At 42.2% G+C, this 26,008-nt stretch overlaps 1 protein-coding gene across 1 annotated transcript; it reads left to right on the forward strand.

Moving 5' to 3' along the window:
* The first annotated feature begins 569 nt into the window (after window positions 1-569).
* On the forward strand, window positions 570-25,903 carry qsox1 (quiescin Q6 sulfhydryl oxidase 1). Its single transcript, XM_079157289.1, has 13 exons — window positions 570-1,014; window positions 1,998-2,098; window positions 3,512-3,560; window positions 3,721-3,823; window positions 4,914-5,004; window positions 5,266-5,411; window positions 8,331-8,465; window positions 8,550-8,679; window positions 15,026-15,142; window positions 17,092-17,230; window positions 18,537-18,713; window positions 23,191-23,352; window positions 23,957-25,903. Exons 1-13 carry the CDS (start codon window positions 723-725, stop codon window positions 24,715-24,717), a joined length of 2,403 nt encoding a protein of 800 aa, XP_079013415.1. The 5' UTR covers window positions 570-722; the 3' UTR covers window positions 24,718-25,903.
* The last annotated feature ends 105 nt before the right edge of the window (window positions 25,904-26,008 follow it).

Genomic DNA, 26,008 nt, shown 5'->3' on the forward strand with positions numbered 1-26,008 from the left:
CAACTATAACATGGTTGTCGAGAAAATATTCACAGAATATGTCTTATTGACAGGTTTTTGGGAAACAAATGTTCTAAAACAGCCTTATATTTTGCCAGTAATTGAGACAAGATTCATTATTTTTCATCTACAAGCACCGATCTTTAATAATATACTGTGTGTGAATTTATCTGTAATTCACAAGGCCAACAATTAGTGATTTTACTAAACCAAAAGCTTTTATTTTGACTGACTGACACACTGACACTGACACACACCTTAAGATTTCAGCCTCATCTTATGACATTCCTCATCTGTTGTCAAGTAAATAAACCCCAAACAAAAACCTGTCCTTGAATTAAGTTATTTGTATGTATTTGTTTATCTAACTCATTGTGAATGTCAATAATACACATTTAATGCAAAACAATGCGTGTAATTGTAACTGCGTGTAATTGTGTAACTGTAAAGTGTAATTACTCTTAATAGTCATTAAAAGTTATTTCCTGTATGAATTTCCCGATATCAACGTTTCCTCTTCACGTCAGACGTCAACCAGCGACATGAGTGGAGCGAGTGTGTTACATAGTTGCTTGCGGTGTGTTGTTAAAAAGGACTCGGCGTTCAGGGGGCGGAACCATGAAGCTCGCTGACCGCCACGAAAAGTGAGGGAGAAAAGTTGTGTCAAGTTTTGTGACACGGAGGTGAAAACTTGGTGCGTTTGCAGCTCGAACGGGGGGAAGATGGCGCGGCGCGGCGGCTGTGCCACGTCTCGGTTTACCGGAGAAATACGCACATATGCCAGAAAGATTCCAACATCCGCAGTTTGGTTATGTTTCTGTCTGCTTTTCCCTTCCGCCGCGGAGGCTGGACTGTACACCGCTTCTGATCAAGTCGTCTTGTTGAGTCCGGAGAACGTGGAGTCGGTTTTGATCAACTCCACAGCAGCTGTGTTTGCGGAATTCTACGCTTCGTGGTGCGGACACTGCATCGCCTTTTCTCCGGTTTACACAAGTCTGGCGAGAGACATTAAAGGTTGGTACGGGTTCTGCTGCACGTCACGTCGCCGCAGCTGTTTACAATGACATTTGTATCGGCCAGTAGAACCATTCTGATCCTATTTCACTCTTCATTGTCTTTGTAAACACTTTCAGAGCTTGTTTTATCCACATGATAAACCAGCAACAAGTCTCACAGCGTGGTTACATCTCCCTGTATTATTTCTCATGTGCATGTGCGCAGTGAGAACACCAAGCTGTTGCTTATATGTGTTAATTAGAGCATGTGATCTAATTAACGTCTTTTTCCTTCTTTTTTTTTTTTACACTAGCTGTCCACATCCTCCCAACTGAGTTTGTCATTGTGTAGCTCATGAGCCGGACAAATATCACAGAGCCATGATAAGAAATATAATTCTGATGATATCATTTTTTTAATGGTGGCAGGAGGCCTGACACAGTCATGGTGTATTTCAGTCCTGTGTTTCACTCACACTCACACTCACACACACACACGCACGCACGCACGCACGCACGCACACACACACACACACACACACACACACAGTCAACAATGGCAACTGGTGTCTTGGCATGCTGTCAAATGCTTTTGCTTTGGAATTAGTGGGGACATCTATCTGATATTTGAGGAGAATACAGGCGAAATTAGGATTACATGCAGATGATTTCACTGGCACCATGTCAATCCTCAATCTGTCAAACAATATACACATTACATTTTGATAACGAGACATAAACTGTCTGCGTGGGCCCCACCAGTGTCGCTTTGTGTAATGAGTTTGTGTTGCCCTCTTTCATAAATACATAGTCATGTGAATAGTCTTTTAATATATAGGTTTTTTTTTTCTTGACAGTATGGACATTTTAGGTATTAATATACTGAAATGCATATTGGCAGGAGGACAACACAGGACCCCAGCCAGCGCCAGCGGACTGTAGGGGTGCAATAGACGGTAAACTAAATATTTACTGTGGCTCTATTTCATGTCTGTTCTTCAGAGTGGAAGCCAGCTGTGGACCTGGCAGCTATCGACTGTGCTGCAGAAGAGAACAGGAAGGTCTGCACTGCCTTCGGCATCAGAGCGTATCCCACCATCAAGGTATTATACGGAATATAAACGAATGTATTACATTATACGGAATGTAAACTGTTTACACAGGCCCACATGCTGGGGTCTCTTTTCTGTCATGACGACTGCTACAAGATAATCCAGTTTTCATATTAATACAATTAATTGGCAACAAATTGAATAATCAATTCATTGTTTAAATCATTTGTTCAGTTTTCAGACAGTTTTCTGCTTCTCAAATGTGAATGTTTGCTGGTTTTCATAGTCTTGAAATAGTGCGCTTGAAGGAAAACTTTAAAAAAAAAACTTATTCTATATACATTATTTTCCTTTACTGCATAACTTGAATAAAAGAATACATCAGAAACAACTCCACCTATTTTTCAGCCGGTCTCTATTTTGCAGTAGCACACCAGACGTCCTACAAAAACCTATTCAACTCCAGTACATGCTCTGAAAGTGACCATAAAATCAGGAATGTTCACACTTTTCCTCGAACATGCCTGGGCGCTGCCTTTATTCAACACTCTCATGCTATGTTTGATTTTGATTAGCATGTAGAGCATAATGTGCATACGCATGTGTGGAAACAAAAGATGTATTCGCAGGAACTTTACAAAGGTATTTGATAAACCAGGGTCAATTCAAGAGTTTTACTTTTCATTCTTAAGGAACCATACTCTATGCATTAGTGTGTTTTTATTACTTCTTAAACAGATTTAAATAGTTTTTTGATTATTATTATGAAGCCATTATAAGTAAACACGGAGATTTCTTCAGCAGTTGAACAGTTTTCTGCATTTGTTTTGTTGATTGTTTAAAGAAAAGAAAAAACGTTTTGGGGCATTCAGTATTTACTTCAACATCTGTTTTGTTAGTGTTATTATTCAGCTTACAAGGGACTTTTCTAGTTGTAAATGTAATTTTATTGGAATTAATGGGAATCATTTTTATCAGTGTGTAGAGCAGCTCATTTTAAAAGGGCTTATATGTCACTTTTGAAGCTCTGGATGTGAACGTGACAGATTGGGTTGGATATTATAGATGCAACAGTCTAGCCCCAGTAGAGATAACGTATGCATGAACACTGCAGAAACTTCAAACATCTGCATTTGTATTCGTAGCGTCCCTGATTAGTCAGCAGTAGTGTGTGTTTCAGAATCTCTCCCTATCTGTCATCCAGCAAGAGCCAATGAAACAAAGAGCTCCCTCTGTCTGAACACACAATGGAGCTTAAACATCTGCGACTCATTTTAACCAGGAAGGATTTAGGGGTCAAGGCGGCCAGAGGGAAAAGCAGCCCTCACCCCCCACCGAACATTACACAACATCGCTTGGCTTCTCTCATGGCCGTGTGAGGGCCGTCTCATCTGATCTCACTTCTCTCTTTCTCTTCACTGACGTCCTCCGTGACCTGAACCTTCTGTCTCTTTCACGTTGCAGTTCTTCCATGCTTATTCCAAGGCTGATTCTAAAGGACAGGTTTTTAAAGGTACTACTACGCACACACCAGCAACTCAAGCCAGTGGAAAATACAATTGTCTTTCATAGAGAAGCTGCCGTTCGTAGTAGTTTTACATGCTCAGGTGGTCATCAGTGAATGATGATCAACAACGGAGTGTAATGTTCTCTTGATGCCCTTTGACCTCCAGCTTCTACCCATGATGTTCGGGCCCTCCGTCACAAGATCATAGACAAACTGGAAAACCATGAGGAGCCGTGGCCCCCCGCCTGCCCCCCACTGGAGCCCACAAGGTAAACGCATGCACAGACTCGCACACGCATACATGAACACACTCGCATACCCAATTTTCAAATGTTAATCCATCTGTCAATCACTCACTTAGTAATCTGTCCTCGCTACTGATGACGTGCACTTATGGTTTATTATTATATGATGAAGAAAATGTGTGTAACTATATTTTACGATATGCTAGTAATGTTTTTGCAAATGTGTAGTCTATAAGAAAGCTGCAAATAATAATGATAATATTGTCACACGTCTACTGAACATGTGCTGAACTGCTGTTTTCCCACAGTTTTGTGAATTATATTTCCATGTTTACCGACGTACATTACTTCTTATATCCTTTTGTTGCAGTCTTGTGATCGCTGTCTTGCTGTAGGATCATGTTTCCATCATGTTGCATCATTTTATTTGATTTCATCATTAGCTGCTGCACTGTTTTTCATTAGTGACAGAATGAGGGATCAAATGTTTCCACTAAGAAGAAACGTCTTCGTTAGATCTTCTCTACTTGGCCTCCCTGCTCTGCCCACATACTGCCTTGTGTTGTATGTATGCATGTATTCACACACAGGTTATTACCATGGTAGTGCAGGAAAAGGAAGCAGGAAGTCAAGTTCATTTCTCTTTTTAGATTGAAAGGGAAAGTAGCATAGCTCGTCACAGAGTCATGAAGTTTTCTTCTTCCCCTTTTTCTTCTTTTACAAAGAAAATAAGTGGATTTGAACCCTTGTGCTTTCCTGCTTCACAGCTTTTCTCAACCAAAAGTGTTTACGTATGAAGTGTGTAATTGTGTTGTGGTAATAACATAATTGAAACCAGATATAAATGTAGTTTTCATGTTTATGATTGTAGGTGTGGATGCTGTTGTGCAGGGAAGGATGTCAAAGGCTACTCAAAAATGTGTATAACTCCTACCCAAATGAACTAAAGTCTCCTCAGTTTAATGTCAGAATATTCCCTTTTTTCTTTTAAGATGAAATATGTCCATAAAATCCTGGACTTTATCGGTAATGTTTGCCGTTTCTTCCCGGCTTAGCATAACTCATACCTGGGATTCCAATCTTACGCTTTGTCTGCTCATCTCTCTCTCACCAGCCAAGCGGAGATCGACAGCTTCTTTGAGACCATCAACGTTCAACACCTGGCTCTGATCTTTGAGGACACTAAATCCTACATCGGCCGAGAGGTAACGGCTCATGTTTCCATCCACCTGAGCTGTGTGTTTCTTTCTCCTCCTAGAATATTATTTCTTTGCGGGCAGCAGCAGAGACATGCATAAAGTTTCTCTCCAACTATGTATGTCTAACTTCAGCCAATAAGACACCATCTGTGGTCAAAATAAGCTGTTTGATTGGACATCACATGGCATACACCAAATGAATATTTTTGAAGTTTAACATGATTCAAATCTTTTTTTGAACTCTCTTGTGTGTTCTCTGTTCTTCAGGTAACCCTGGACCTGTTACAGTTTGAGAATGTCGCAGTGCGGAGAGTCCTGAGCACTGAGGAAGGTCTGGTAACCAAACTGGGAGTGACTGAGTTTCCATCCTGCTACCTTTACTCTCCTGAAGGCAACTTCACCAGACTCCAAGTGTGAGTATCTGTGCAGTCTTTAACTTCCACTCCACGACAGAGTGCTGTGCAATTTATAATGAGAGTATTATCTTCCTGACAATGTTTGTCAGCATGCACAAATAGATATAATGCATTGAGTAGATGATGATAATGATATATTGTTTTCTGCATTTCATTATATATGTATATCGTATCCCTAATGATGATAATAAGGATTTTTTTTGACACCACTTCATGAAGGCTTTTACAAACACACCCAGTGTCTGGTAGGTCTCTCATAGACGAATTGTTTCCAGCCCTTCAGTGTAAAGCGTATTACATTAAACCAGTAAACTTTAGGACACGTTCGCCTCTCTCCAACATAACCTAAACATCTGTAACCATGGATATGCTTGTTCAACTTTTTATTTACATGACATACTTTAAAACAGATGGTTGGTTCTTCTTGTATTAGGTTTTAAAAATGTAAACCTACCCTATTTATTGTATTCTACATATACGTTTTGCCAGCCGGATTTTGGTCTGAGTGCGCCATGAGGGTGGGAGAGGTTACGCACTTATCGGAAGCTTTGGTTCATGAGATCTGGCGACCTCGTCGTTTCAGCATAGCTCTGTCAAACTTCCACCTGAGCAAAAGGTCTAATTAGCCAGAATAAGTGAAAACCGCTGTGTGGGCCTGCAGGACAGGACTTGAGTTTCTACAGTGTTTCTCATTAAGGGTTACAGGAGAAGTCGGTGCCGGGGCAGACTCGCGGTCTGAAGGTTTTATTGTTCCTTTCCACAATAACTGGCTTGTGACAGCCCTAAAGTGCACAAACCCACTATGTACACATGCAAATAGAGGAGGCCAGATTGTGGTTGTGTCAAACTGTAATAGTTACAACAAGGGCCACCTCCTACAGGATGTAACGATGCACTCAGCATGACCTAAGAACGTATTTGCCTACACTTATCTGTGAAGTACAAGAGAGTTCTTTGTTCAAATTGTGAAAAAACCTTGTTACCATTCTGAATGTGCTTTCTATCCACATGATTTGTCAGTGTAAAAGGCTGCATTCATAAATGAAACCCAGAGCTTTAACTACTAGATTTTCAACAGTAACGTTAACCTGAAGAAAGGTCATCACTTGATGTAGGTTCAAGAAATAATATTTCCCCATCCTTTATAAGAAGAATTCAAACCAGATACACCAGTGAGCCAAAGAGATGTTGGAACAGTTTTCATTTGCGTGGGAAAGGTGTCGAGCATGAGCTGTTTTTATATACATCTTGTATGTTCTGTACGTGGTACATATTGATCATTTTATACATATCCTGATAGCATCTCAAACTTTTTACTGTAATTTCCATTTGGCTGGATCTGAAATACACCAACACCATGTTTATTTCCCTTTGCATTGTTCCCAACGCCACGACTTTGCTTTCTGCCGTAAACCTTCACCGTGTGCTCATTATCTGAACCCTATTCATGAGAATACTTTTAAACATCTGGCCTCTTAATGGGATCAGAGCATCAAAATCGTTCCCATTATTCACCATCATAAAGCAGCGCTGATCATTCCTCACCCTGCAAATTCATCTGCTGTTTCTCCCTCTTTGTTTGGCTGTTTCAATAACTTGGCATGCAAAGAGGACTCTTTTTAGTTGACAAATGCAAAAAGGAAATGATTTATTGCTGATTTATTTATTCACCCCCCCTCATCTCTCCCCTTCCAACCCCCCTCATCTCCATCACTGTACAGAGGGGAGGTTTTTTAATTTCTTGCATGAAAACAATGCCATTGCTTTTCTGGCTTCACCTGCCAAACAAGCCCCAGCCGCACCCGGCGACAGATGGCCTCCCATCATCACTGAATGTCTGATTGATCCTGGGAGAGCGGAGTGTGCCTGCGCGTGTGTGTGTGTGTGCGTGTGGGACTTGTGTGTGTGCAGGGGCGTCTCACATCCGTCATGCATGTAATGTGTGCTGGTCCCAGGTGAATGCATTCCCCTCCCAGCCCACCCTGATGCCTTCCTGCCCGCCGGCCCTGGGGATCGCTGGATGAATGGCTCTCCCTCCACATCTGTACACTCCCACCAGACACGCAGGTGTAATTGAGTCCCTGGCTGGTGTGAGTGAGCGTGGGCACAGAGTATCCATCCTCCTTATTACCATCCTGTTCCAGTTTTTACGATGCTCTCTCTCTCTCTCCCTCTCACTCTCTGACCCTGACAAGGGGAGAAAGCAAATGAGAGGAGGATGTGAGGGAGAGGGAGCACATTAATGGCTGCGGTTCCAGTTGCAGGGTTATCACATGGCTAAATGATCAGCGAGCTCTCTCTCTCAGCTCCACGCTACTCTGGCACCATCTGTTCAGTATTTAAATGCATTCCCGTAAGTGTGTTAAATATATGGCCACAAAAGAAATGCAGGCAATAAAACATTTTTTATAGCAGTGGACTGCTGAAACAAAAGGTTGAAATTACAAAGAACTGTTCATTTTTACATGGCTGTACAAACTAAGGTACATGTAAACTATATGGCCAGAAGTGTGTGGACGGCAAAACGGCACAGCTATATGTGATTGTCTAATATTTCATTCCAAAATGATGGGCATTAACAATCTGCTGTAACAGCTTCCACTCTTCCATGAATGCTTTATACAATATTTTGAAACCTGGCTGCAGAGATTTGCTCCCATAAGAGCATTAGTGTGGTCGGACCACTGATTTCGGGTGATGCGGTCTGACTTGCAGTCTGCGTTTTAGTTCACGCTTCAAAGGTGTTCGATGGTTTAAATTCTTTCACAGCAAACCCGGAGAAACGTGTCTTGATGGCGCTCTCTTTCTGCATGGGATCATGTTGAAAGCAAGAGAGGGGTGTCCACATACTTTTGTGCTGTGAAGTTTATGTTGCTTGACCTAAGGGTCGGTCTCACCTGTCCTTCTCTCCCTCAGCAACATCGAGGCTCGTATTTTCTACTCTTACGCCCTCCAGAGGCTGCCGGGAGTGACGCGGTCGGGGAAGCCTCGACCGGTCACCGCAGAAGTCCTCGCCAACAGAACACAAGAGCCCTGGAAACCCTTCAACAGGTATGAACGATTGCATGCTGCGCTGGCTTTCTGTGTGCTCAAACGTACGACTTGTTGACACGAGGTGTGTGATTTCGTGTCCAGGTCCAGGGTGTACATGGCCGACCTGGAGTCCACGCTGCACTACTCCCTGCGCGTGGAGCTGGCTGCTCAAACTGTCTTCAAAGGAGAGGACCTGACTTCTCTCAAGAAGTACATCTCTGTCCTGGCAAAGGTAAACTTAATAGCGAGAGCGCTGCCTACACACATGTAGCACACACAAGACACACGAAATGTGAAAACCAAATGATATACAGCTCATTATTTTATAATATTTCGATTTTCAGTGTTTGTTTTAAATATTAGAAAGATGGCAAACTGGTGAAAATTGGTTAACCACATCATTAACACAAAATCCAGGTAAAACATCTGATTTAAAATAAATAACACCTGCCGTACAAACGTGCTGTATTTGATTATTTCATTGTTTTTTCTTTGAGGAAAAACTCTGTCCCCTGGTGATGAGGACTGCTAAGAAAATGTATGAGCAACAGAGTATTGTTCACTGTAAACTATGACGACACCTTTTGTATTCATAGGGACATAACATCTGTTTTAAACTGATTTGTTTCTATTAAAACAAATCAGGGAATTGTCTGGAAATTATTCAGAAAAACAAAAAAAGACGAGCCCGTTTTACAAATGTGTAGTTACAGCAGGTCACCACCAGATGGAGAGTGAGACAGGAGAATGTTTGATCACGTTGTAGATTTGAGTTGTTGTTTTGCAGCATTTAGCTCAAGTCCCCCTTTTAAGGACATGTTTTTTTTATTTCTTTCGATCCATTAGATTATTTATCAAATGTACCCAATTAATTGTTTTGTTTGATGTACTGCTTTTCACCACACACACACACACACACACACACACACACACACTTAAACACATTATTGGCAGCAGGAGAGGATGCCATTGAGCACAAACACTCTCTCGGGTATTGTTGACCCTCTTCATGTTTGCTCCCAGGGGGATTGAAGCGTGGCTGCCACCCACTCGCTGCCCAGAGGCTTTACACAGACACAGCCACCGCTCCTCCTCTTCCTTTTCCTCCTCTTCCTCCTCATGCAGTTTTCCTATGTGTGGGTTTCACACGGGCATCTCTTTAGATAATTGTGAACGTGCCAGTCCTCTGAGGTTCACCAAAATGACCATCTTCAATCCATCGTTTCCCGTTAGCGATCGCCTTCTGCCTCGTTCCCTCTTTTCCTCGCTGAAGTGTGCCAGCCAGGCAAACATGTTGTGATGATGAGGCCTGACCTGCTAGCCCTGTCCCTTTTGGCTACGCACCAGGCTGTCTCACAGCCCGAGTCTGCCACCAATCTCTGTGATTATATCTCCCTCTCTAGGGAGGCGTTGTAGCAGCGTGTGTGTATCTGTGTGTGTGTGTGTGGGTGGGGGGGGCAGAGCATTAGCTCCAGTTTGTTTTGTCAATAGCGGGCAGGTCCCAGTGGTATTTTTACCCTGTCCCCCTACCATGATGGACCAGCCGCTCAGCAGGGCTTTGTGTTGCTGAGGAGGCCGTCATTGACAGTCCGTATTGTCGTTTGACTGAGTGATCTCGCTGCAAAGAGGCCAAATCCTTTCAGTCAGTCAGCTTGTTAGGAACAGTTCATGTAAGACAAGCACGTTCTGTAGATGTGAAACCGGAATTGAAGGGGATTTCGTTTATTAATTTAAAAGTATTTTCACCTTTAAAAGAATCCTGAACGTCTTTTCCTCTATTGTTGTTTTTTCGTCTATATTCAAATAACTGTTGATTCACAGAGAAATGATCTCTCTGCTAGATTACTGATGCAAAATGTAACAATCTGACACCTGAGCTCTGCGTGAGTCATGTGATCAGATTAGAGTGAAAGTGACTCACAATGTCCTGACCAAAGTGTGAGTGTCATCACTTCATGCTGGTGACACATTTCCTCAATCATGACGCACTTTTTAATTTTGACCAGATAATTGCTGGAGAGTGTATCTGTGCACATTAGGGGATGTATTGGCACGGGTGATATTGTGTGGTCTTGCCGTTATGCAGCTGTAGGGGCCGCAACTCATTCATATTTTCATTGTTAAATAGCCAGTTATTTTTCTCGATTAATTGATCAATTATTCTCTCTAAAGAATCAGAAAATTCTGGAAAATGTCAATTGAACATCTTCAGATTGCTTTTTTGGCTGACTAAACACAAATAGTTGAGAAGCTGGAAACATCAGATTTTAAGCATTTTTGCTTGAACATTTCTTAAATAATGTAAATGGTTGCACATAAATATTCAGTCAATCGCCTAATCTTTATGTACATCGTGAGGACACGCAGAGTCTGTGTGTAAATAGAAATGTATTAATCTCCTTCATTGTTTTTACTTGACCTAAAAAAATATTTGACACTGTTTCTGTCCAAGAATTGTAATTCCTCAAATTGTTTTGTTTCTTTGCAATCCACAATCATCCCATCATTGCGTCTCCACCCAAACATGTAAACATGGGGGTTGTTTTGTTTTTTTGACCCGGTCATAATATTACTAGATTTACTGTCTTGTCAGGCCGAAGCCGGATTTATGAAGCCTCTACATGTATATTAGGATTAAAAAAGTGGATCTTGGGAAGCATGAGAGCATTACAGTGAGGTTTTTAAGGATTACACCTCTATCCTGCTTTTCTTGAAAGAAGCCCTTCAGCCCAGAGGGGACAGAGGGGCAGGGGAATGAAACAAAGAATTAAGAGGGGGGCTTTGGACTAAAGGGACACAGGCTTCGTTCTTTGCACGCATAAGCTCAGGACATAATGTTCAAATAATACTGTACCTATATTACTAAAGATGCTCTGTGCTTTTCTTAAAACCAGCTGTCCATGTTATTATGGATCCTATTACTGTTTTTAATAAGCAATTATCAAAGAAGTGGACTCATTTAACTGTTTTCTTTTGTACTTTCCCCATAGTAACAGTATAAAACAAGTGCATGTGTCTAGAGACGAGGCTGCTGTTTGCACGGCTGTGGCACGTGTCTGCAGCTCCCCCGGGTGAATAGAAGTGAGATTACTATCAAGGAGCTTCGCCCCTGTCTTTTGCCCCGCGCCTGGCTTGGTCTGCCCTGTCGCAGCCAACAGATGCCTCCCTCTTGGGACCCTCACCACAAGGAGCTTGCGGTTTCTCAAGTGCTGCTGATACTAATCGGATCAGGATGACATATTGCCGGGGTGAAGGGGATTGTCATGGTCCAACTGGTATGGGAGCAGGAGGGATGCAGGGTGAGAGGAGGTGTGTGTGTGTGTGTGTTCAAGATGGAGATGAACAAATGTAGAGGGAGATATTTAGTAGAGATGATAAAATGTAGAGGCTTTACAGTTTGATCACTAGGTATTCACAATAATGAATTTGATCTTTTAATTGATTAAATGGCTGCTGTCGGCTGACAAATGTCATTGGATAAGAGTCTCGTTTCCAGTCGGGTTTCATTTGTTGTTCTTGTGTAACTGTGATGCTTGTTGATGCATTATCTAAAAAGAACATATTGCCTCTCATAATTAATTACTAAACACTAGCACTGTTTCTAAGAGTGAGTATTCAAGAAGGAGAAAATACATCTTATATGTGAAAAACAGACATTATTTTTAGTACAACATATTTAATCATTTCATTTTTTTTAGTGCAAGTCTGTTAAATTACCACTGTCGCTTGACCTGTCTTCCTTCAATGCCCGTCTGTGTTTTTGGCACATAATTCATCAACATGTCGGTGAAATATATATATATTGGCATATTGACTGACATTGTGCACCATCAATGTTCAGGGCCAGGGAGCCCAAGAGGGAGGTTAAGAAAAAGAGAGAACCATGTCAAATGAGACGTACAAGGATAAAACATAGCAAGATGATACTGACCAGTGTCTGATTACATACATATTATTTGTACAACTAAAGCGTTGAACACGGTGAACATTTGAGCTTTTAGGCCATCAGCAGACCCAGATAGCTCATGAATAGTGTTGCTTTGGTGATGCTAACTTAAACCCATTAGTGGGAAACACCTGCGTTTTCTCTTCTGGTTAAATTCATTCATATGGCTGTTTAATGAGCTTTTCTGACCGGGTGGCATCCAGACGCCAGATCCAAACTTAAACCTGTTATATCACTCTCCCAGCAGTGAGCACACATCAGAGGCCTTTGTCTACTCTTTACATCCCACCTTGTGTGTGTGCGTGTGTGTGTGTGTGTGTGTGTGTGGGAGATGGAAATCTGCTGCTAAAATAAATAATGTTTGCAGTTGAAACAATATTGAAAGCAATCATAGTAGATGATGAATGTTCAGTAGGTATTTATTAAATATACATGTATTTTTTGCCAGTGTCTGGTAACTGATTATTTATTTACTCATTTATTTTTAATGACCTGTATCCTTGCGATTGACTGTGTTACTAAGTCATATAACGCAGCTGCTAATGTATAGTTTAAACTTTAATGTCCCATTATTAACCAGTATGTTAAATGTCAGCTGTTTACGCGCAGCAACACAGTTTTCTGTAGGCCAAGTTGACGAAAGGTGAAAGGCGCTGCATGGAGTCAAGAGTGCTCTGGTGCAGAGGGAAAGGACGCAGGACTCTGTTAGCTTTGGACAAGGAGGTTTAAGCAAATCACTGGGGGTCTGGTTAAGTGGTCAAGGTGTAACACAAAGATCCTGTTAGAAGGGTGATGAATAGACGGCAGAGCCATTGACTGAAAGGCGTGAGCGTGCGTGTTTGTAAGATTGTCAGTGTATGTAAGCGTATTTAGTTGAACAAATGGTGGAGTCCAATTTAAAAACAACTCAGTGATGCAAATCTAAAAAGGTCCACATGTTTGGTGACGCGAGCTGGCTCTGTCGTCTGTTTTTCTTGTATGTTTTTTCTCTCAGATTCACCACAACTTTGTAGAAATCTATAGTCCCCATGCACTTTGACAAGAGCTGTGATTACAGAAATTGTTAAGAGATGGTTCCATGTTGTTCAAAACAAAGTAGAACTGCAACAATTAGTCACTTGACAGAAAATGTATTTGATAATCCAATCCAACTCATTCTTTTTAAGCAAACCTTTGCTTGAATCCGCTTCTCAGATGTGAAGATTTGATGCTTTTTTTTCTGTCATACTTGATGGTAAACTAAACATCTTTGCATTGGACTGTTGTCTGGCAGGGAAAGACATCACCTTGAGCTTTTGGATATTATCACAAGAATTTGACCTATTTAATGACTTTATAGATAAAATGATCGATCAACTATTACAAAAACCTGAGCAATCTCTAATGAAAATACTGTAGTTGCAGAGCTAAATGAAAGTTCCCATGGAAGTTGTCTATTTGCCTGTTTAAGTCTTGGAAAAAAGCTTGATCCCTTTGCTGTGTCTATTTCTCAGAAACCGGACCATTATCATAAACTTTTCCAATGAGAGGCTTTACAGTAAGAATAGGAAGCACATTTAGCTGAAATGTTTTAAAGCGCTCTTCCCTGAAGACATCAGCTGTTTCTATTGTCAGTGTCGTGTGTGTGAAGACACGTTTGTCTGTGTCTGTCTTTACTCTGTCATCACTGGTATCAGACACCCATCAGCTGGATTTCCTCTTTCTGCTCATGTGCCTACCTCTGCTAGTTTCAGTGTCATGTTTCCTCCCAGTTGTGCTCGTTACCATGGTAGTGCTGGTTTGAAAGGATGTAAATACACATCAGGAGGAAGCGCTGAGTAGACGGTGGTTAAGTGGTTGTTAGTGGCTTAGGAAATGGATCTGAATGAAGGAAGAGGCTTAAGTTTCGGCTGCTGTCACATTTAGTGAGTTTCTTTTTAAGGGAAAACACGGAACCGCAACTTCTGTGCCGCTTATAAACCTTGTGAACAACACGGTTGAGGATTCCTGATTGCTGTTCGGTACATTGTGTATTAGAAGGACTAACACTATGTTAATCGAAGATGTTGATTTGAACAGCTGATTTTAGTAAAAGGAGTCTGAATGTTAAGAAGTATGAACATCAGTGCAGGAACAGCACTTTTATAAATGGAAGATACAAACATTAGCACAGTCTACATTTCATGAGCTGGAAACTGTTTAGCATTTAGATTTCCATGTGCTGTGAGACAGACTTTATACTCTACTTTATCAGTGAAGATTCATTAGTGTATATAAGTAACTGACTGTGTGCAGGAGTTGTGTTACTTCTCAATAAACTAAACCTGCACTTGGAACTGAAACAATTAGTTGATTAATTGATGATTTAATTGACAGAAATCTTCTAATTTGAATGTATGCTGGGTCTTCTATGATAGTACGTTGAATACGTTGGCGTTTTGGGAAAATGCAATGTGCATTTCTCATCATTTTTCCGACAATTTATAGACCTAATATCTAATGGATAGTCAAAACAAATAATCGATAAAGAATATAATGGTTAATTGCATTCTTTCTTGCATGCCGTTTGCTCCAAAATCAACAGTTTTGTCTCTGTCATCTCTTGAAGTTAACACCCTAAACACCAGTGTGTTCTGTTGTTTTACGTCTGCAGTACTTTCCAGGCCGTCCAGTGGTGATGAACCTTCTGAAGTCTTTAAACTCTCGGCTACAGACTGGCGATGAGATTTCCTATGAAGCACTGAGAGAGATACTGGATAACACAGCTCAGGTGAGTCAAGACAGACCTGTATAGATGAATATCCAATAAGTTTTCACCTTATGCATCAATATTTCAATGAACTTGGGCCTCTTTATTATCAGTCAAGCCAACATCCAAATTGTTCTTAGCTAACTTTTTTTTTTGTCCATCTTCAATCTTTGGTATTCATTGGATTCAGAGATTTGTCCATTACATGCTGCATCGAGGAAGAACATTAATGCAAATTGAGAAAAAGAGCACACTTTTTGAGCCTGAACAGGCATCTTAAAGGGAGAGGAAGGGAGACAAGAAAGGACCCGACAGGTGAGCAGCTGCAGGGAGAACAGAGGGCAGGGCATCACGAAACGCACCCAGACTGATGTGAGGACGTCCGTCTCGGAGGAGCCTCTTAGTTCCACCAAGATATCAAGGTCACCTGTCAGTCTGCGCACATAATCACTTTAAAACCACCTCAAAGGCACCAAAGTGATGCCTACCCAGTCAAAACATGTTAAAATGTGATCGTGGGAATTTCTATAAAGTGCGAGTAGATACAGATATTTAAAATATCCAGATTCCTCAATATGTACTTTGTCCTTGTCTCCGTGCCAGCACATACAGCTGAGGATCTATGTGCTGTTGTCTTTGGAATGAAGCCTGCATGCCTCCAGTACCGCCCCTCGCAAATTGAAAGAGTCACTTACTTACATCATTAGCTTTTAGCAGGCAAATCAATTGATCAATGAATCAATGGAAAGGTATGAATAGACTCAGAGGAAATGGACTCTGTACACACACACACACACACACACACACACACACCAAATCTTTACTATTGACATGTGAGTAACCCTGTCAATCACACCAGCGCTGGAAATGCATTGCATCGAGAGAAACGACTTTATGTCAGAGAAAATATGTTATTGGATTCAACTGTGGCTCGTGTTTAGAGATCTGGATAGCTTCTGTTCATTAGTGGAGGGCTGAGCCATTAACCTGAGATTGACTTCTTATTGATCAAGAAAACTACGTGGAAGAGCTTTCATTAAGTTGAACGGGTTGGGAGATGCTGGAGAGGCTCTACTTTTTAGAGAATCTTTGTGGTTTCATTTAAAGGATAAGGCTGGTTTATTCTACATTTTTCTTATTGTCAACAAATCCCATGAAGGGTCCAAAACCATCAAAATGAGAATTCCTCTCCGTACTTTACAACTTCCCTACTCAATATGTCACTTACACATTCACTCCCACTGAGGATTTAATAAAAATGGGTCATGTACATATACTTCATATTGTTTTTTAAAAGCCAACATTTCCTGAAACAACTTTCATCACAGTTTTTCAGATAATATTACTAAAACAGGATTAAATCATGCATTTGTTCTTAAGATTCCCAAACAGGATTACTTGTCATAATAGAAGAACACGTCAGTGAAACGGTGTGGTGTTAATGGTTTTTGGTCAGCAATGGACTCAAATGAACACTATAGCGCTGTAACGATTAATCGATCAGCCGTCCACTATTAGATTAATGACGATTTTGATAATCGATTAATCGTTTTGAGTCTGATTCCAGCCTCTTAGATGTGAATATTTTCTGGTTTCTTTACTCCTCGATGACAATTAACTGAATATCTTGGAGTTGTGGACAAAACAAGACATTTCAGGACCGCATCTTTATAGACCAAACAACTAATTGATTAATTAAGAGATAAATCAACAGATTTATTGACAGTAAAATAATCATTAGTTGCAGCTCTATATAATACAGATGACTAAGTAATATGAGGTTTAGGTACCACAGATAGTACTTGTTAGTAGGATTAATTCATTGTTATTTTTGGTCTTTTCATGGGATTTGTTGACAATAAGAAAAATATAGACTGTCACCAGGTTGATCCTTGAAGCCTTTTCTCCTTGTTTCCTGCTTCCCAGTTGTCATTTGTGTTCGTCTGTTTGTTTTTCTCTTTCTCTCTTAGTCTCCAGACACTGCCTTGCCTGAAGGAGTGAGGTGGGTGGGCTGTCAGGGTTCACAACCCCACTTTAGACGTTACCCTTGTGGGATGTGGACTCTCTTCCATGTTCTCACTGTCCAAGCCAAGAACGCAAGAGGCACAGGTACACACACACACACACACACACACACACACACACACACTGAGGTTGTATTTCTGTGAATGGAAAAAGCCCATTGAAAGTTGAAGAAGATTGAGGACGAGGGCTTTGTAAACAAATTAGCCCAGCAATGTTTGGTGGAAAGCTTTTATTTTGCACTGACCTGATTTTAACATCACACACAGAAACAACAGTGTTTTGAGTTTTGAGTTTTGAGTTTTTTTTCTTATGTTTTGTCATTTTGTCACAGCTAAAATTGAGCCTAATTGTGACTGTGTGAAAAGGGATTATGTTAGATTAGTGGAATGTGAGTGGTTAATAAAACGGGCAGATGACCGGAGGCTCCACTCCTGGCAGGAACAATAATCTCCCCTCAACACACACACACACACACACACACACACACACACACACACACACACACACACACACACACACACACACACACACACACACACACACACACACACACACACACACACACACACACACACACACACACACACAGAGGTTAATCCCGAGGTTTACGGACCATCATGTGACCTGCAGATGGACTGGCCCAAAAGGGTGTCCATCTGGACCCCCACAGACCACCAGTTTAATGGACGCATAGACACACATAGTGTACAGTATTGATCATAACATGAAGCTCCATTCATTCATGTACACAGGCTGCATAGACTAAAGGTGTGAACACATTGGTAAAGGTTTGAACACAAGCCCGTCCTTATTTTAATGACAAGCACACTCACACACACTCATACACACACTCTCACTGTCGGTACGATGCATCTGAAGGTCCTGCTAAGCCGAGAACAAAAGCAAACTGCTCCAGGAAAATATGTTTGTGGACTTTTGAAGTCCTGAGACAACAGCACGGCCACCATTCACACACAGTGTTAACTGTAGTTAATCTCCAGATTGGGTTATCCCATTTGCACAGATAATTCATCTCAATATGGGGTTAACCCAGCTCTCTGTGACTCCTGGCCCACATAACCGTGGGAATCCAGGAAGCTGTGGACCCACACTGCCATTAGCAAGTTAACACTACATTTTAATGTATAGAGACAACCAGCTTTACGAGAGCAGGTGATCGTGCTTGTTGAGGAGGTAATCCATGAGATTTTTAATGTTTACGTACTCTTCTAAACATGGTGTTTTTCATTACTGTTAATCGGGACATGGAACAATGTTGGTGTTGGGAAGGAGTCTGTGATATTGTTTTTGTTACATATGCATCACATTTCTCAATTTGATCTGATCTGATCTCAACTTAGTGGTGATCAAAATGGCATTTCCCTTCCAGATCCCCAGGAGGTGCTGAGTGCGATGAGAAACTATGTCCACAGCTTCTTTGGCTGCAGGGCGTGTGCCGAGCACTTTGAGATCATGGCCAAAGAGAGCTTGGTGGAGGTGAACACGTTGTCGTCAGCGGTGCTGTGGCTTTGGTCGAGACACAATCGCGTCAACAACAGACTGGCAGGTGAGAGTCGGCACCATCATCTGTCGCTACTTTGCAGAATCCCTTTGGGCCAGAATATAGAGGTCTTGGCATATGCCTAAAGACAACTAAACAAACCAACACAGGAAGAGAGAGAATGTGTTTTCAACGGTCTGAAATGTTTTAACTCCACCTTTTGATGTATCGGCTTTGCTTGCTTGGAATGAGGCGACACCAAAAATAGTACCAGGTACTATCCTCAAATTTTTGTAAATGGAAAACCAAAAAAAGAACAATTTCAAGCGAGTCGAGCTGTGCTGTACCTTGTGGTGGAATGCGGCATTAGTTTGCTAAGCCATCTCTGTCCCTCGCGTCTTTTCCACTCCCCTCTTTTCTGTGCCTGTTCACACTGTGGGATCTTAAGCATTACCGTACTCAATTTTGGGGGGAAGATTTTCAGTTCCCGTGTCCTCTAATGGTCAGTCAGTCTTTTGTAATGCGCCTAAGAGGGGTGAGGGGAGGAGGAAGGATGGATCCTCAGATCAGACACCAGCTGTCACCCCGTCTTAGACCTCCAAGTATCGTCTGCTTCACCCATTTTCTCCTGACCCCCCCCACCCCCTTCTGCCTTGTTTCATCCGTCTCACACCCTTACTTTGATTCTCTCCCACACCCCACTCTCCTCCCACTGTCACCTGGAATCTATGAGTAGGAGTTTCCATCCAGGTCCTCTATTTAAACGCAGCATAATACCCACTTGTTAACGTTTAGTTTAGCTTTACACAGAAATGAGAATCTTCTCATCTTTCCTTTTTGCATCAGAATACCCCTTTTTAGATTCTCCTCAGTACAAACTTTTTTTTTCACTCTGCATATGAATGTACAAAGTTTTCTCAAATTTTTGGCCGTCCTGTATCGGCAGACTACACTTCTGCACATCAGAGTGTTAAACAGCTCCCGAGCATCCCTCCTCCCTTGTCCGTGTTCATCTGATTTTATTAGGCACAGGGCTGTCATTAACAGCCCACTTTGTTAAATCACTATCTTTTGTTTGTGTTGACTGCCCCCTCTTCTAGCTCAGGCACAGCTTGTGTCCTGAACAGCAGGGGCCAGAAGGACACCCGTCCCTGCGAGTGTCTGCTCCCCAGACACTTAAACACTGCTCAACCCGCCGCCTTCACCCATCCGTCTTCCCTCGCTTCCTCTATCTCTGTTGCAGTTTTTCTCTCTTTCCACTCATCATCCCCTGGGACTCATATCCTCCGCTTGACAAGTAATGGCACAGCATCCTCGCTGGATGGGTCCCCCAGGAACCAGCCCTCTTTATACCCACACACACACACACACACAAGCGCGCACACACAATTCCCAAGGTATTGTGTGACAGCAGGTGGCAAACACCATGACACAAGCCACGCACTCTCCTCCTCCTTCCCTCCCCCTCCCAAACACACACACACACACACGAAGCCTTTCCAAGCACGGGTCAAGTTGTGGCGTGTGGCAGCGGGCGTTCGTCATGGTGGAGGGTGAGTTGGGGGTCCACAGGGGATAAGTCGGGTGAATCGGAAGGAAAGAGAGGGAGGAGACGGGGGTTTGGCTGTGTTTGTAGCAATAAGCGGCGGCGTCTCCCTGAGGAGAGCACACTCCTCCATCCACTCAACCCCTCCTCTCCCCTTTGCCTAAAGTGGAGCTCTTTAGCAGGCCTCCCCGCCCCTCCTTTCAGGAGCAGCCATGCATGAAAGAGCAGCTATTTGTAAAGCGTCTGAACAATTAATTTAGCTGGCAACAAAGAGGCCCCAGGGCCCTCGGTCTCCTCGCAGCAGCAGAATTAAGACCAGTGGCAGCTCAGTCCTGTTGCTGCTTGTCAACAGGCTGAGACTGATTCACATTTCTACAGACAAAACAGCAGCAGGCCCGGCTGTGTGTTCACATGCAGCACAGGGTTTGTGCATTTCTTCATGCAGAGTAGTAATACCATACCAGTATTCATTAGACTGGGCGTCCTTTGAAATGTTTCCATACTAGTGCCAAAACGGTACATGAGTTTTCATTTCCTTAAAATGTGATTTATGATATTCTTGAAGGTAAAACAATATAGAGATAAATAAGAAATACCATTTCACTTTTTAAAAATCTGTGTAACTTTATTAATTACTATTTGTCCAGTTGTTTTTATCAAAGTTAGTCTTATTTAGTTGTTAAGGACTCACATCAGTTATTGCGATTCCTGACTCTCATCGTACTAGACCGGTTACATCTGCTTGAGATGGAAATATAGGTTTGTGTTGTTTTGCTGTTACCGTGTTGTTGCGCTGCTTGAATACTAGATCTGACCACCACCATGCCAAAGTCAGTCCCCTTTTTGGAGCTAACCAGCAGCATTATTACCTCTGCTGTCAGCCGTGCCATGCCGAACAGCTCAGAAGGTTACCCTTGAACAATAGAGCACCTCATCTCAGTGTGGTACATACTATTTATTTATATCAGCAGAGCCTTAATGATCTCAATGTCATATTCAAAGCCAAAATGGCAATCTGTGCCTTTTTCAGTTCTGTTGTGCTGGGACTTCAGTTACCTTTTAGGATGAAATGTTGCTTCATTATATATATTTCTGTAAGCTTGCAAATTTCAGTGTGTAGATCCCTGAAATCGTTTTAATCGTGTCTGATTTACTCTCCTTTTGCTCATAATGTCAAATAAACTAAACTACACGTTCAATGCCAGCTTTCTGTTTTTGATAGTTTTAGATTAACTGGAAATGTAGAAGTGTTAGATCTGTCATACAATAAACAGATTTACTGGTTTAGATTTTTTTTTTTTTTTTTATTATTTAAATGAGCATAAAAAGCCTGACATCATGCACACTCCCCTGCAGCCTTGATGGCTCGGTATGCCGTGCGGTGTAGGTGATCCTCACTTACAGAATTAGTGCTGAGGAAGCTAGTTTGACGTGCTGAACAATACATATTTATACCTGATGAATATGTATGCGCGGCGGTGATGACATCTCCGTGACAGGCCATTGTGGCAATCTCAATATGGCTGGTATGGCTAAAGTCACCCTGGCCGCAAACGTGGCAAGCTGATTAGAATAAGGAAAGAGATCTGAGGCATCTGAGGCGTGCGCGTGTGTGTGTGTGTGTGTGTGTGTGTGCGTGCGTGTGTGTGTGTGCACGTCTGCTCTCACCTGCTGAAATGTGTAAAAGCCCCCACATGCACCCGCGGGCTTTAGCCCATCCAGGACACAGTAAAATTGATGTATCCTTTATGTAAAGTACTGTATGCAGAGTACATACACACATGCATATGACTGAGATTAATCTTGAGCGGCAGAGAAGACGGAGGAGGGAGCAGGGATGGAGGTGGTGGAGGATGTAAATTGACAGTGCTGTAAAGTGACAGACCTGCTGCTGCTCCCCTTTTTTCCCTTCTACACACACACACACACACACACACACACACACACACACACACACACACACACACACACACACACACACACACACACACACACACACACACACACACACACACAATGGCCTGTTGGTGACAACAAGCAATTTATTACTAGATGCTGCCGTGTGTGTGTGTGTGTGTGTCCTTGTGGGCATTTGTGCAGTGTATCTGTTGTGTATGAGTATTTTGTGTGTGTACCCCTGTTCCTCTGCCAGTCTCTTTGCATGGATGCCATGTTGTGTGTGTGTGAGTGACGAGGGGCCTGAGTGGGCAGCGGCTACAAGAAAGAAAACATGTTAAGGAGAAAGTTTCTAATTCATTAAAAGGGCAGCTCCCCTCTGAGGTTTCTGTTGCTCTCATGTTCAATTTGGAGATTGGACTTTGCTTTCAAAGGGGTGTGAAGGGACAAGACAGGTGGTCCAGAGCACCGAGGTCTGCTGCCTGAAAACAAGGGTTGTGTGCGTGTGTGTGTGTATGTGTGTATGTGTGAGGGGAAGCTGTCCACTTTGGCCACATCTATTATCTCACCACCCCTCCCACTGGGACATCCCAGAAGCCCATTGATCATTTGTTAGACCCTGTCATACACTCTCACAAACACACACACACACACAAATATCAATCCCTAGATTACGTGCACACAAAAACACAGATGATTTACATATACACACTTAAGCACATACATACACATATGCATATAGGCACTTAGTTTTTACGAGCACTGTGACAAGATCAAATGGGTTCAATACAGATTGCGTCCAGTCCTCAAAGCACTTACATCCTCAAGTCAATGCACCAACAAGGAGAATAAAAGAAACAACAATGGATGAAGGCAGCTGACTGGATGCTCTATGTTGTGTGATTCCTGGATGTGACAATGACTCTGGATCCATGGAACATTTCTTCTATCTTCTATAAGATAGTGAGGTACTTATTAGTGTGTTAATGTGAGAAAGCTGTAGTAGTGGGAAATAAATAGGCCTCTTTAGTTGACCTCCTGCACTCATAAATGTACTTTAGAGTATGTGATACTTACCTACTTCTGTGTTTATCGCTGCAGGTGCTTTGAGTGAAGACCCCAACTTCCCAAAGATCCAGTGGCCTTCACCAGAAACGTGTCCAGCCTGCCATTCGGTGAAGGACAACGGGGAGCACAGGTGGAGCCAGGAGCAGGTTTTTCCCTTCCTCATGTCCTACTTCTCGTCCAGCACTATCCTCACAGGTACAGGTTTCTTATCGGAAGAGCTTGTATATCATGAATTCAAGTATTTTACCAAACTACAGAAGTGTATTTGTTCCGTCAACCTGCCTGTGTTAACAGTCTGCTCAATGCGATTATGGTCAATGGTTCAGTTGTTGCTCTGTTTAACATAATGCTAAAGGATGTGTTGTAAAAAACTCCCGTTCTCAGCAAGTGAAACAAATAAAAAAGGGCCTAGATAATCCCACTGTCACTCATAACCACCCAAATTCCTTGTATGGTATATATTTTGCTCATTTTTTGTGGGTTTACTGTAGTTTTAGTTTTTTTTTACAACATACCTAATTTGGGTGTGCCCAATTCTATTGCATTGAAATAGTTTATTCTCTAAATCATATGAAGTCTTCTCTATATTATGGACAGCAGTTTTTTTTAATACTATTATGTTATATTACTTTTTTTCTGCTGTAAGGAGTGAATAGCAAAAAGAGAGTTTCTGAGTCGCAGTAAGGTTCACCGTTGATTCAGATTAATTGAGGATGATAAGTAAAGCATCTGATTCTAGATTAGAGGTGATGACTTGAGAAATGATGACCCTGTGTCTTTCTTTTCGTCGTCCTGTCAGACTACCTCGAAGATGAAAGCCACGTCCTGGCAAAGCAGAGGGAAAAACATGCGAGTCAGCAGCAAGCTTTAGAAGCTCAGGCACGTGTAGAGAGGAAAGCCAGGGAGGCCTTGGACTCCATGACGCACCCTCTGCCATCGCAATCCATGGTGCAGGACGAGGAGGAGGAGGAGGAAGAGGAGGAAGAGGGGCCGCAGGATGAAGAGGAGGAAGGTGGGGAAGGAGCTGCAGCAGATGAGATGGAGGGTAAGACCTCGGAGACGACCCCCTGGGCCAAACCTGAAATGGAGGTGGGTCGAGGCCGGCGGCAGGCCCTCAGGAAGCCGAGCATTGTGGGTTTGAGGATGCGAGAGCTGCAGGACGACATCGTGGATCTCGACTCATTTGTCAACCAGCACTACAAGGCCAAGGCGCTGCAGGCGGCTGCCTCCAGCCGGGTCAAACAACGCACCCTGCAGAGGAAGGAGGAGCAGGATCCAGGGCTCGGCTTGGAGCTGGACCTGCAGCAAGTGGAAACAGACTTTGAGCTGGACGTGGGGCAGCAGAGACAGAAGCGAGAACTGGCAGGCCAGCGCTTTGTTGAGGAGGCCGAGTTGAGCCACAGGGGACGTTGGATGTCTGTACTGAGCATTGGATTTTCCAAAGTGGACATCAGCCTGTGTGTCATCCTTTATTTCCTTTCCTCCATGTGTCTTCTGGTCATGTATCTTTTCTTCAAAAAACACCTCAGGCTACGGCGGGGTAAGGTATCCCTACCCTAAACCAAAGTGTAGTCGGCAATGATTAACGTCCGTTAGGTTCATGTAGGCTAAGGTTGGGGTTACTGTAAGGGGATGTGTCAAGATTAGGGCGATCTTATGCGGTCCACTTAACTTTTACCTACAGCCAAAGTAGGCAACAGCGTGCTTTACCGTGAATGTCGTGGATGTGTTATGTCTAAATGGAGTGAAGGGAAAATGTGCAGATTACCTTCCAAATCTTTGAAAATCGGCTCAGTTATTTAATGTTACACCTAATCTGGCCTTTTCGGGCAGAACCTTGACTATGAAAGTCTGTGAATATAGATGTATATTCCCATAAGTGGGTTTCTGTTTGAAGTTAAGATAATCTTTTTTGTTTGTTTGCTTATGGAGGATCAAATTTAATATGGGACTAATTAAAATTTGTATGAAGTAAATGCAACTAATGCATTTTTTGTACGAAGGGATTTTTGTTGCTTTACTTAAGTTTTGGTCATTTGTAATAAAGGGATATTTTTTAATTAGTTTTTTCTATCTCTGAATACGGCCAAGACCTCCTAAACTACTTCTGTGTACTATGACCAAATGGTTTGTTTTTTTCAGTCACAATCTTTATATTTCACACGTAAAAATACTTGAATCATTTGAATGAATTACTCAAATAGGTTACTCTTTGATTTAAAAAAAAATAATAATTAGTTGTATCTTAAATTACAGATTAACTGTTGAGATCTTTCTGTTTGAGTCAATTTATCAAGTATTAAATGTAATGTTTCTGCATTTCTTTTAATACTTGGACATAAATGGGTTGTGGGTTTTGTTGTAGGCCTGACAGTTGGCTCATATTGCTGAACACTGTGACTGGACCAGCAGGTCCACACTAACTTTCCCCAGAGGACAGCGGATCAGCCTTTTGTTGTTCAGCTCCTTTGAGGTGGTTTACTGTCCATGACACTGAGCGTTATGACACATCCTTAAATATTACATCACACTGCTGAGTCCACACAACAGCTACTCTGGTTGTTTATGAAGTGTTGTGGAGCGAGCGTCGCATATGTTCACACTGGACGATGTTTTAGAATAAGCAGGATTTGTTTTTGGCTTTTGTCCACGATGTAAAGCCTCGGCTGGTCGTCTCAAAAACACTGTGTTGTTCTGTTTGCTTCTTTGCCTCTGTCTGAATCAATAAAATTATTTTTGATAAAGACTCATTGCTTTTGATCTGACACTGAAACCAGTCATTTGTTAAGGCAGTTGAAGTTGATGGCTTATTATATCTTTCTTTTTACCAAATAACGTGACTCTACAGAGA

Source organism: Pholis gunnellus (genome assembly GCF_910591455.1).
Source record: "Pholis gunnellus genome assembly, chromosome: 4".
Classification (NCBI taxonomy): domain Eukaryota; kingdom Metazoa; phylum Chordata; class Actinopteri; order Perciformes; family Pholidae; genus Pholis; species Pholis gunnellus.